Raw genomic sequence first — 13,813 nt, forward strand, 5'->3', positions numbered from 1 at the left:
AGAGCAAAACAAGTTAGCTCCCTCACCATCAGATGACTCTATAGACTACAGATCCAAACTTCAATCAGCATTCAAGATCTGTATATCTTAGCCAAATAGTTAGACCAGGCTAAAAGCCTTTCTGCATCCCTGTCATTCACATGCCATGTGAAACACCAAAGAAATTTTCCATTTTTCTCAATAAATTTTCCGTTTAACTTGAATGATGATTTTACCAGACTTGCAAGGAATCGTGTAAGGTCAGTCTGGCCATGCATGAGCAGGTAGGAAATAGTAATGAAACCAAAACTTCGAGAAACATATCTAGCCCGTAAAGCGCTGTTAATTATGTATAAAGATATCTACATTTTGTAGCAGTTATACAGGGTAAGCTGAAATAAACGAGGTTATAATTCCAGTCTATATGAACAACTTGAAATGAAATAGGCGAAGAGGGATATAAGGAATTTATAAGAAATCGGGACATTAGTATTCTACTACCTTCCTGTAAGTCAGGGCATCAAGCAGATCTGCAGTTCTTGTATATTCTCAAAGACGAACATTGTAAGCAAAAGTTATGAATGGTGTACTACGTAATTCATCGGCATTATCTGACCTTGTGATATGTTTTTCGGGAGTAACAATCACCAAATTGAACTTCAGAACATTGTGAGAGTTATTGACAGAGATCTGTATCTCCCGCTTGCCACTCATGTTTAACTCTCCCAAATGCATTTCACTTCCATATCTGATAATAAGGGAATATAGATGCCAAATTTCCGATGTGATGATTCTGAGGAATGATGAAACCCTTTTTGCACAAGCATTTGCTGATGCAGATCAGTTCATGAATTATCACGTAATGTTGGAAAGGTAAGACCATCTTTGACATGGTTCACAGCTGTGGGGCATAGCCATTTCAGCATGTTTGGACCTAAAACCTGGTAAAAAATAATTTGTCAACATTGCAAAGTTAAGTCTATAAAGGTACCAATCATGTGTTGTGTGCATCCCCATCACCATAAAGATGCATTACACACCACCAACTTTTAAGAAACGGGATTATGCATACAGAGACAAAAATGTGCATGTGCACACGCCCTTGAGAGAGAGAGAGAGAGAGAGATACCAGAGTTATATTTTTGTAAGTTCCAACATCAAAGGCATGACGATAGGTCACCCCTGATTTTCTTGCCAACCAAGATGCTCTACTTCCCGCATAGTACTGTGAGCATATCAATAAGAATAAAAACTTCAAAATAAATAAATAAAACCCATAAGGCTAAATTGGTAACATAACCCTGCACCCTTACCTCTATGGTTGTCATATTATGAGCAATGAGGTAAATATGCCAGCTAAGGAGAGTTCCCAATGTCAAGGTTAAGCCAAAAATCATGACCCCAGAAGTAACCTGAAAATCTTAGTGCCATCAGATTTTCAAGTTTAACTTGGCACCTAGGTAGCATGGACACAGGAAATAGAAAAATGACAATTTCTAAAAACGTAAATGAGTTCCATAAAATGCATGTTTTCAATTAGAACCCTAAAAACATGTTTTCAGTTAGGCCCATAAAATGCATTTCCTTTTAGGAAATGGGTTTCCAAATGTTTTAATTACGGTCTTTATGGAAAACTTTTATTGGAGTTTCCATGAGGGAAACAGTCCAAAACGTGGAAAAGCTCCATCTAGCTTGGCAGAACATGAGATGCAAATATGTTCACTGATCTGATTAAATTACAAAAGGCTAAGCTGGCATAGTAAAGTCAGATCCAAATATTGTATAAATCAAGGGCATATGAGATTGATAAGGCAATAAGTCAAGATGCAAATGAAAATGGAAAGTAACCAATCAATCAAGCTATTTACTCATTCAATACAAGCATTTCCTTTTCCTTGTCCCACTTCCTGATTCTTTACTCTAACAGAGATCAAAACAAATAACCGCCTCAAAATTTTATATATATATATATATATATATATATATATATATATATATATATATATATAAATGATCAGGCTAGATCTGTTGCAGTACGAAGCTAAACAGTATTAGCCTTGCATGATCAAATCGATCATGCCAATAATTCATTTTACATGAGGCTAACGAACAATGGCTAATCCACAAAGCACCTTGGATACATGATAGAAGAGGGCCATCACAGGAATTCAGTTAAAATCCCTGCCAAAGTCCAATGTCAATAGTCACTGGGCTTCATTAAAGTTTAGCTAAGGTAAAATTACACCAGTCAGGCTAAGGCATAACACCAGCCTGCCTCAAAGAGGACTAGTGGTGGAATTAGTTAATTACAGATTGCCCACCAAGGGAAATTGCTGGCAGTGGGAAGCTTGGTTGCCTCCAAATCAACTGTATATAATTCAAAATTATTTTTAACTGTAAATGGTCCAGCTACAAATTTAGAGATCATAAGTTAGACTAGGATACTCAAATAAGAGAACTCAGCTAAAGACATCCTATAGTCTCCTTGATCTTTTATAGGATCTTACCATGCCTTATCTAGAGTTCTAGACCAAGTATGCAAGGATCATCAACAAAATATCATAAGGATATAGTTTTCATTGTATCATGCTTCTATGAGATAAGTTGTTCAGCAAAACCTGCCAAAAGCCAGCACACTACAAATCCAACACATAGAATTACTTTAGAACCAACTTACGTAAAAGAGCTTGAGAGAAGTCATAGGATTCCATCCATTGACACGAGAAGAACTCCATTCTTTATCAAGTATGCTGCTTATTAACATAATCTGAGAAAGTTAACACTTTTGCATTAATTAATGAGTTGAAAAAGCACAGATCTGAAAGAGAGTCATACAAAAGGACTGAGTCAACTAACCGAAGAATAGGTACTAGCAACAGTGGCATAGAAGACTAGAAGAACAAAGGACTTGTAATTCTTATGACCCACACAATTATTTATCCAGAGACAGTGATGGTCCTGCAATCAAAGTTTTGTACCAATTCATTTATCATATTCATCATCAATCATGTAATCACTACAAAGAAATATGTCATTAATTTCACAGGGAAATAACACAAGGGAAATACAAGAGCAATTACCATCCTCAAAATACATCTTTTACAGACACGGCAATGATGAGCCCTAGGAGGTTTGTGTCCCAAACACTTGTCACATTTCACTGCTTGTACACCCTGAATGTAATATATATGTAAGATTCTTTCAACATTTTGTGAACAATAAAAATTGGACATTCTAGACAGTTTATTAGATGAGAGCTGAATTCAGACTATAGAAGTTCTGTGAGAACCACGCTGGAATCATCTTTGTGATAGTGTAGTTTGCAAGCACAAGACAGGGCTTCAACATATATACCTTGTGCTAAGCTTTCAAAAGGAGTCCCGATACGTTAAGGGGCCAAATTCATTCAGATTGAGCTCTGGGACCAACCATCACTACCATAGGGTTATAGTGGTAAATCTTGTTTAGTCTGATAATGGCCAGAGAGCCACTCGCTGTGATTAACCAATTCTTGAAGACTAATCCGTGAATGAAGAGATACCAAATAAGGATATAAAAATTTTGTACTTGAATCCTTATGAAAATCAAACAATCGCCAATGAGGCAATGACCTCTAACCCCACACCCCACGATATATATTTATATATATATATATATATAAAGATGATTGACGAATAACATGATATGGGCCAGAGAAATCGCCAAGTAAATTAAAATTACGAGCACACAAGGGGGTTACTTTCTATTGGCTTATGGAAGAAGGCCAATTAAGGATATGTGTTGGCTAAGAAAGGAGAGAAGCTCGATAGAAAACAATAGGTTCCCAGGCAACTTCATGTTAATGAAAGTTTCAAATTATGGCCCATTTTGTATTATACAAGTGCAAAACATTCTTATTTTGGTGGATATTCATATTTCAACCTTTGGGCAATGTTCTAAGAGTTAAAGTATTAGCTCTGTAATTTGGAAGAAACCTACCTTTATGTCTTTACTTGTCAAAATAAAGTTAAAGTATTATTCTGTATAGTGGAATTTAGGATCAGACATCCGTGTCCAGTGGGTTTCTTTAAATTCTGTGATTTTCCATGTCAGTCCAACCTTCCACTGATGTCCATATGCTACATTTTTGGAAAGAAATTACACCAACTTAAGAAATAATCGACAACCCAATATCATAGTTTCTGAGGTTTTTAAGGAAAAATGGGAACATAATATCTATTATAAACTATTCAAGCAACAAGCTTGTCAAACCAATCACTGCAATAGCATGATATGGCTAACTCTGGGCTTGTTTGGGCTGACAGGGGTTTGCATTGTAACTGAAAAAAATGGGGAAACAGGTGGGAGTTTTTCAAAATAATTTGCAAGGCATACTGGATGCCAATCATTCACATTGGGAAGTGAAGAAAAATAAAAATTTCCCATAACTATTGATAAGCTACTGTTCTAGCAAATATGGAAAGAAGATATAAAGAAATCATCTCAGGCATCCTTTTTTAGGTTCAGTATGGCTGCCACCCAACTGTGGGTGCTCTTTTCCTATATGGTCAAAAAATGGTTCTATGTATAATTCAGTCAAAGTGAAAGGCTAATTCAGTTGACGCAACTCCATAATGTAAAACCGCTCCTTGTCTCCTTCCATAAGAGCAGCAGCTACCTCTTCTTAACAGCACTAATATTATAATGGTAGAAAAGGAGCGAATTGCGTGGAATGCTAAGTATATGCTAATAATTTTTTTTTTCCTTAAATGATAGAAGGGAAGGTTGAGAATTGGTGGGAGTCGGCAAACTTTTCTGAGATCTTCCTACTTTAGTCACTCTGTTATTTGGTGTCTCTTTCAATTGCAGCCTGTTTATTGTTCACAGCTCAGTTAAAAATCAATGGAAGTGAGGGTGTAAGGGTAGGGTTTCAGAAGGTGGTGACTCTACAATAATGTCAGTACTAAACAGAAAGAATGAAACTTTATTTATCCCTATCCTATATAACAATGTAAACAGTTGCCTGATAGCATCCTAAGCACAAATCCTTATTCTCTATAACAATGTATATAGTTGCCTGATAGGATCCTAAGCAGAAATTCATTTCCTAGGCAAGGTCTAGCAAACTCTCCAAACCATTACAACAAGCCAAAAGCCATCTTCCCAAGGCAACCCCACCTAAGTTGTTCATAATCATAAGATTACAAATTCGACTCCTAGCGATGGAGTCAATTAACTTTTTTATTTGAACCAATCAGCTATGGGCAATCTAAATTAGGAGCTAATTGACCTCCTACTAGGATCACAGGGCGAGATTTACCCAATGCCATCTTCCCACATTTATGTATACAATAGTCAATAGGTTATGCATACAAATTTAAAAACATAAAGAGTGTATATGAAAAAAGATCATTCTAGAATAAAAGGAGAAAGAAACGTACAATTCTCCCGGATTCTTGATCAGAAAGTTGATTTTCTTCAACATCGGGGACATATGAGGAGGGGACAGTACCGGGGTCCTTGAGAACGCAGACAAAGTAGGAGAAAATGCAGAGAGAAGCGAAGAAAGTGAAGATCAGAGCATTCAAAGAGCCAGCAGAGGTCTGCAAACTCAACCAGTCGTCTATGAAGATGAAGACTGTCACATAGTACAGAACGCCCACTAAGAAGAGCACAGATAGAATGGGAATTGATAGAAATCTTGCGAGTTTCATCGCCGCAGTTTCAGAGCGCGATCAGAAAGGCAGGTTTGGCATCAGTTTCTTTCTGAGAAACAATGGCAGACTTCAGCTCATTGGGCTTTGAAAATCAACTGTCGTACACTTGGGCCCCCATCGAATTATGAGATTCGTTTCCCAAACATTGACGGGCCTCTCTGCAAATTTTACATTGTTTTCAACTGTTCATTTCTCTCTCTAAATGGACTAGTAACTACATTGATACTCTCCCCGCCAAATTATAATGTAGACCACTAATAAATATTATTTTTAGTATATTGAAGATTTATTTTTAATATATTAAAGATTCATTTACTTTTAGTTTATTAAAAATAAGCATCCAAATAGCAAATATTCAGTATACTAAAAATGCACTTTCAATATACTAAAAATGCGCGCGCACACACACACAGAGTTCATCATTTAAGTGGATGGAATAAGAAAATTCTCTCAAGGGCTGGGAAAGAAGTAACTTACACCATGAGTATTTACTTCCTCCCAATAACTCTATGTGAGCGCATCGAACGGCAGATGAATAAGTTTTAGTGGGAATCTAGTGGCAATAGAGGTGGTGGGATAAGGTGGATGGCGTGGAGCAGAATGTGTAGCACAAAGTCAAAGGGTGATCTCTGTTTCAAGAGCTTAAGTAACTTTAATGTGGCCTTACTTGCTAAACAAAGTTGGAGGCTGATAACAAACCCATCTTCTTTAGTTGCACGACTTTTTAAGGCAAGAGACTACCCACATAGCCACATGGATGCGAGGATTGGTGCTAATTCGAGTTATTGCTGGCGATTTATAACTGGTCAGGAGGTATTGCGTGAGGGTTGTTATCGGATAATAGGGAATGGGCATGATATTTGTGTTTGGAAGCAACCTTGGCTCCCTAATGAAAGTGATCCATTCATACAATCTCCTACTAGATCATGATCAAACTATGAAGGTGAGTGCTTTACTAAATCATGAAACACAAGACTGGAATGTGGAGCTATTGAATGCTTTGTTTCTGCCGCGTGATGTTGGTCTTATTCTTAAAATTCTTGATTGTTGCTAGCCAATTTGATGATAAGTAGTGTTGGTGTGGTGATATTAGGGGTTCTTATTCTGTTAAACATGGCTATCGATTTTTCTCCGATCCACAAGCACAATGACAAACCGTGAATGAGTCATGGGGTTGTGTATGGCAGTCGAAGATCCCTCCAACAGTACATAACTTCTTATGGCGTTGCATCCATCATATTATCCCCACATATTGTTGCTACTCATTCTCGACGTGTGGAGGTGGAAGTTTGTCCTCTCTGTTAGTAACAACCGGAAATGTTAAAGCATTTGATGTGTGGTTGTGTTTGGGTAATCCCTTTGTGGCAGGATTTGATGGATTGCTTCATCATGACGATGAGGACTTCGCTACATGGCTATTTGGAAAATTAGCCCACGGTGACGAGGTTCATGCCTGGCAGGAGGCGGAGGCGTCAACTCTAAATGGTAATACTCATTTAAGCTCATCGCCTAATGTGTTTGAGATCCCATCTAGTATGGTTAAGGTTATGTTATGTTGACGTAACAGTTTTTTTCTGATTCTAGTGAGGCTTTCTTTGGTTGCGTGGTTATGGATAGCAATGATATTTTTTTGGCAGCTAGAAATGCTCTGGTTTGGTGCTTTAATGATGCCCATTTAGCGAAAGTCATGGCTGTTAAAGAAGCTATCTCGTGGGCCAAAGAAAGAGATTATACTAAGGTTATTATTCTTTTGGAATGTCAAGCAGTTTGAAAATTGCTCAATGATTCCAGGACTGACATGTCTTATGCAGGTTGTGTGATTAGTGCATGCAAGGAGTTTCGACGATACTTTGAAGTAGTATCTTTTAAGTTTATTAATAGATCAATGAATACGTGTGTTCATGTTTTGGCTAGGACTACTCTCGCCTGCTCGTTCGTAAACTAGTACATCTAGTTGAATTTCTTCTATTCCTGATTGTATTGAACGTTTGATTTAATAAACTTTCTGCTTTTTTGTTTAAAAAGAAAAAAGAAAGAAAGAGAGAGAAAGATAGCAACTAAATAGTTATGCTAATCTTATAAACTCATTAAAGAATATTTTTTTTTGAGTATTACTGATTCGAGTTAATTCCAGCAATGGTCCTCCGACTATGTTGATTTTCCAAAATTTGTTCTCGATTTTTAATTTGTGCAATTTAAGTCCCTTGACTTTTAAATTTTTTTCAATGTTGGTCCTTTCGTCAAATTTTGGTTAAATTGAGGTCAAATGAAGGGGTAAAATTGTTCGTTCAACTGTATAGTGTATTATTACTCGTATTTCTTTTGTCATATATGATATATATATATAAAAATATAATCTCAGTCGAAGAGACTTCAACTGAGATTATATGGCTTCGATTGAGATTATATTAATATATACAGCGTGTAGGACATGAGAAATACGAGTAATAATATACTAAACAGGTGAACGAACAATTTTACCGCTTCATTTGACCTCAATTTAACCAAACTTTGACAAAAGGACCAATATTGTAAAGAATTTGAAAGTCAAAGGACCTAAATTGTCCAAATTAAAAGTCGATGACTAATTTTGAAAAATCAACATAATCGGAGGACCATTACTGGAATTAACTCTACTGATTCTATTACAATGTAATATCTGTTCATAACAACTTTCTCAATCTACTAAAGCACAAAGAGTCAATACCCCCTCAATAAGACTCAAACCCATTATCTCTCATATGGGATAACCACTTCATGTCACTAGACCACAAGGCCAAATCATTCTGCTATTAAAGAAAATTTAGTACTTTTCCTTTTTGAAAAAATATATTTAGTACTTAATTTCTTATCAATGTAAACATAAGATATCTTACCAAAATCGACAAAAGAAGGATAGAGCCACCCAATTCAATAGTGATCCAAAATGAACATATGAATATTTAATACTCATTAACAAGTAGATAAAATGACATTTTTAAAATCTTTAAATTGTTTTATTATGACTAATTCAGTTTTTGAATTCTTTACATAACTACTTGTCCCCTTTAATTGTTATCTTGGTAGTTATTTTCAACATAATTTTTATAAAACTTAGGGAAAATAGCATTTGTTGGTCCTTGAATTCTTTGCATAATCAATTTTGGCCATAACCCAACCCATACTGGTTGGTGGGCTCTACACAAACTACCTTTATTTAGAAAAAGAAAAGAAAAAGAAAATAGTCATATTACATTACATACTATATTTTAATATATAATTAGAAAAAAAAACTTTTTTGAATTTATATATACTATGATTTGATGAATAATGATGTTTTAATCATAATCATAGATAGATTGTACTTTTTTATATTAAAGTATTAATTTATGTTTATATTTATATTATATACAATCCAATGTATAATATGATTTAAAAAGTATGACCCCCATTTATTAACTCGAGAAATTTTTTTTTCAATTTTCTGAAAAACAAGAGAATTGAAGAATATAAAACAGAAAACATGTTTACTAGCACAAATTTTTCATTTTGATTCTAGTTTTCTAAAAAAAAAACTAAAGAACTTTTAAAAACTGTTTTAAATGGAAAACAAAATTCTTATCATCTGTTTTTTCATTACTATGATTACATTCATTAACATTTGCTTTTACTTATGCATTTACTTATATAAACATATATATCAGACTTCAAAGTAGAAATTATATATATATATTTCACTCAAATGAATATATTTCAGTTCAAGTATATGTTTAATTATTTCAAGTCACTTTGACACCCCAAATACCAAAGCATAATAGTAAACGTTGTGTCCTAATAGATACAAAAGTGCGTCATTGATATCGATTGACACCATAAATAAACCTAAAACACTATATCAACTTGCAAGCTAAGATACACTTACATAGTTACACATCTCAAGCCCCACTATAGGTACGGAATATTTAGTATTGAGTATTGGTTTGATTTGGCATCAGAGTGTTAGAAGGACAATGATATATACATATATATATATATACACACACCAATTATCCAAAATGGTGAGCCCTCCATTGATGGAGACTGCATTCTATACATATATGGCTACCATGGCTTCATCAAATATCTGATTGGTCTACTCCAAATCCCCTACAGCCATGTGTTATATTGCTGACTCAATTAATGGCCTGCACCCAATAGATTCTGAAGTGAGAGGACTCTGAGTGAAGATGTTAGTACATATACATTATCTACTTACCTACACATCAGATCCGCATCTTGTTGGGACCATTATTGTAAACGGTAAAATTTAATTCGAAAAATTTACATTGCTGACCTGTGAAAAAATTATTAATGAACGAGAATCAACCATTTTTATATGTGTCATACAAATCCCCACATAAAAATATCCACAAATCAAATCAACTCTAGTACAAAAATGAAAGTGAGAGGGAGTAGATGTACTGTAACATTTCATTTCATTGCTATCCAGGTGGCCATAGTACTACAGAATTCAAGCTGTTCTAACACCTAGACACACACACACACACACGTAGACACACAAAACACACCCTAACTCATGATTTAATCAAAATCAATCAAACATTAATCAGTCAAACTTTAATGTTAATATCTTGTAATCATATAAACCATCTTTAATTTCCACATAAAAATGACAAGATGGAGATTATTTATATCTAAATTCACCAAACATATTGAAAAGTATTAAAATTTGAAAATATATTTACATCAGAATATGTACAAGTGGTTTCAAATCGCAACACATCACCATACCTAAGCGTTTTTTCTGAATCAATCACCACGTGTTATAGGCCTGATATTGACCCACATATAGTACTTTACCTTACCTATTTGCAAGACAATATCACTATATATGGAGCCCATAGAGTAAAAATGTAATATGATTTTATCAAAAATTCAAAATTTATCTCGGGGTGGATATAACATGGCATAAACACATGTCTACTATAAATTCATGCTATACTATACTGAAGTAGTATTGTAATTGGTTTTCTCCTGCACACCGTACTACTGTACTGTCGCATTGTTTTATCCTTTTCAACATTATTATATCCTTGTGTGGACCATAAAGAAAATTATTCTTCATATATATATATATATATATATAATCTTTGGGTTAGAGTTGGTGCAATAAAATGGCAGAACTGATGCTGCTAGCTAGCTTTTGTCTCCAACTTGTCAGCTCCACATAAACAGATAGAGGAGCTTTAGATTGTTCCTCATCAATTATATTCACTCCCAGTGCCTGAACTCCACTGCATTTTCGTATAGTACAATAATGTTCCGAAATGAAATTGAAAAAATCCAATGCCCCTTTACAATTCGAAGGATTTTAAGAAAGAAAACTTTCTTTTTTTTAGTACTACCGACTCTTTCTGTTACAATGTAATATCTTTTTATAACTACTTTCTCAATTTACCGAAGCACAATAAGTCAATATCGCCTCCACAGCTCTAACTCGCCCCCTAACATATAGGAGTGCAACTAGATTCGATTATATTTTTCTTATACTCTCAAGACAGAACGTCAATAATCAATATAAATTTTTAAAAGTCAATTTTGAATTTGATCATTCAAAATTTATAATAATAATAATAGGCATTTTGAACTTTATACCAAACATTGAAATTTAATTTCTCAGAAATTCTATTATTCCTAGCTTGCAAACCAAATAAAATAATTTAAAACCAACAGAAGGCAACATACACAATTGTACTACATAGGAAATTGCATATATAAGTTTCATTCTAACTCGTTATGGTTGGATGTTAGGATGTTATTACAACATATACATACAATAAATCTTCCTTAACCCACATTTATGGATATCTCATGACACAAGAGAAATGCACAGTTTACATCTGTTGACCGCTATGTACACTGGGCACCGCCCATCAGTTGGATGGTCCATTATCAGCATATATAAAAAATTACATTGCACATGTATAGTAAAAGAAAAAATCAATTTTTTTCATAGAGAATTTCTTGCATAATATATATATAAATAAATAAATAAATACTTTTTAAAGACATATTAAGCAAAAAATGGAGAGAAATGTTGAGTCTAACTCCAAACTCAAAGGACATATCAAAATATATTATAAACTTTTTTGAACATAATATATATAGATTAATCACGTAGACTAAATTCAACTCCCATGTAAGATGGGACTCCGGTGTAAGGCGTCTTAAACTTCTTCAATTTGAGAATGTTAGCTACGGAGTGGTTTACCTCATTGTGGTTCTTTAACAAGCATGATTGAGAAGGTCAGGTATAGGTATCTTTGCCAATCAAAGATATAATAAATAAAATGAAGGTAAATATTTAGTTGAAGCTACACAATTCCAAAAAAAAAAAAAAAATCCTTTTTTACTCTTAACAAATAAACATAAAATTAGATTTTTCTTTTTGAAATAGAAAATAATACTAATCCAAAAATGCATCAACCATGGACACATAAGAGGAGTGGTAATCTATTAAATAAATGGCCTCTCTAGCTTCTAAAATAAATATTTTACAAAACATATATCATATACCCATCCCAGACCAAATGCAGTTTTTGAAAACAATTTAAACAATTCAAATTAAAGAACACAACAAATCATATATAACAATATAAAGCTTTTTTTTGTATGAATCTTAACATATAGTAATATGATTACATTCCAAAGTTTATGGACCGTAATTAAAAGCCCACATCCCAATACACAGTAATTCCCCTTATCCCTTTTCTTATTCACCTTAATTAATTTCTCTTTTTAAGGTGTATATTTTTTTTAAATAAAACCATACATAAATACTAAATCCAAATATACTTGCCCACTATCATGTAATGGGATGAAATCCCGGTTACCATTCTAAATGGGTGAGGGAATTAAATTCTTATTCCAAATGGGTGAAGGACTTAAATTCTTTAAAATGAAAAAGTTTGAGAAAGTATGGAACAGATACTACCACATCATATAAGGATTTTAAAAAATTATATTCAAATATACTTAATTAATCAAATCCGTCTTATAACCCTGAGACACAAAAGACCACAAAGAGGAAATGAACTAATTCAAATTATCTATACTTAACTGGTTCAAACCAAGCCAATTGAACATAGTTATTTACCGATCGAGAAAGACATATATAGATCCTCGATCCGTACCTTAATTCCAGCAACCAAGAACCAATACTTCTGTTATCCATCTGCAGACAACAGTCTTTGAACCAAATTAAAAACTGATAAAAAAAAAAAAAAAAAGAGAGAGCAAATCGAAGCATATCAAAACCCCAAAACTCTTTCAATTCACAAGATTAAGGAAAGAAAAGGGTCGAAAGCATATAACCAATCTATCACATTATCCAGACAGAAATCAAGCGTACCCCATCCGACAGTGAGCGGTTGAATCTGGTAATTAATAACAGCCGTTGTTTGCTGATGCAGCATCATCAGGATTCTCACTACGTTCCACAAACATGGGAGCATATATACATATATATGTGTGTGAGTCGTAAAACATCCTTAAACGACCGTACATATATATATATATATGCCCCGCCGTCCGATAAGTATGTGAATCTTGATGATGCTGCACCTGCAAAGCAACGACTTTGGTGTCGCAGCGACGATCACGCGGCTCCATGCACGCCGGAAAACGGTGGCCGGAGGGGATCTAAGCGAATTGAAAATCGAATGGAAAGGGGGGTGGAGAGCGAAGAGAGGGAGGATGGAAAAGTGATGATGATACAGGCGTTGATTGAGAGAGGTGGTGTATATATATATATATATAGTTGGTGTTGGTGTACACCCCAATTGGAAGTTAGGGTTTTTCTTGACTCACCTTTAGATGCGTGAAATTCGATCCAATACTGTATTCAACCTCCCTAGAAGGCCGGCCGGGGACCTTTCTCATCACTTTTTTTTTTTAGGAACGAATCGGAGCGACGAAGGGCTGAATCTCAGAGGATCGTAAACATCTGACCGAACTTAAGAGTTCAATTCTTACCTTTCTCATCACTTTGATTATGGTATAGACGAGGTTTTCTTTTTTTATTTGTTGTGACATACGATTTTTTTCATGACAAGAGAAATTCGTAAACACTTTTTAGTGCTGGGCGATCGCTTGAGTCT

General features: G+C 34.5%; 1 protein-coding gene across 1 annotated transcript; it reads right to left on the bottom strand.

Annotated features, from left to right (window-relative positions):
* Window positions 1-289: 289 nt before the first annotated feature.
* On the bottom strand, window positions 290-5,729 carry LOC115995704 (probable protein S-acyltransferase 15). The gene is made up of 7 exons (XM_031234811.1): window positions 5,400-5,729; window positions 3,060-3,152; window positions 2,836-2,937; window positions 2,657-2,746; window positions 1,293-1,391; window positions 1,109-1,204; window positions 290-920 (listed from the first exon to the last, which is right to left on the bottom strand). The coding sequence occupies exons 1-7, from the start codon at window positions 5,670-5,672 to the stop codon at window positions 825-827; spliced, it is 849 nt and encodes a 282-aa protein (XP_031090671.1). The 5' UTR covers window positions 5,673-5,729; the 3' UTR covers window positions 290-824.
* Window positions 5,730-13,813: the final 8,084 nt, after the last annotated feature.

The sequence above is a fragment of the Ipomoea triloba genome, chromosome 11, assembly GCF_003576645.1.
Source record: "Ipomoea triloba cultivar NCNSP0323 chromosome 11, ASM357664v1".
Classification (NCBI taxonomy): Eukaryota; Viridiplantae; Streptophyta; class Magnoliopsida; order Solanales; family Convolvulaceae; genus Ipomoea; species Ipomoea triloba.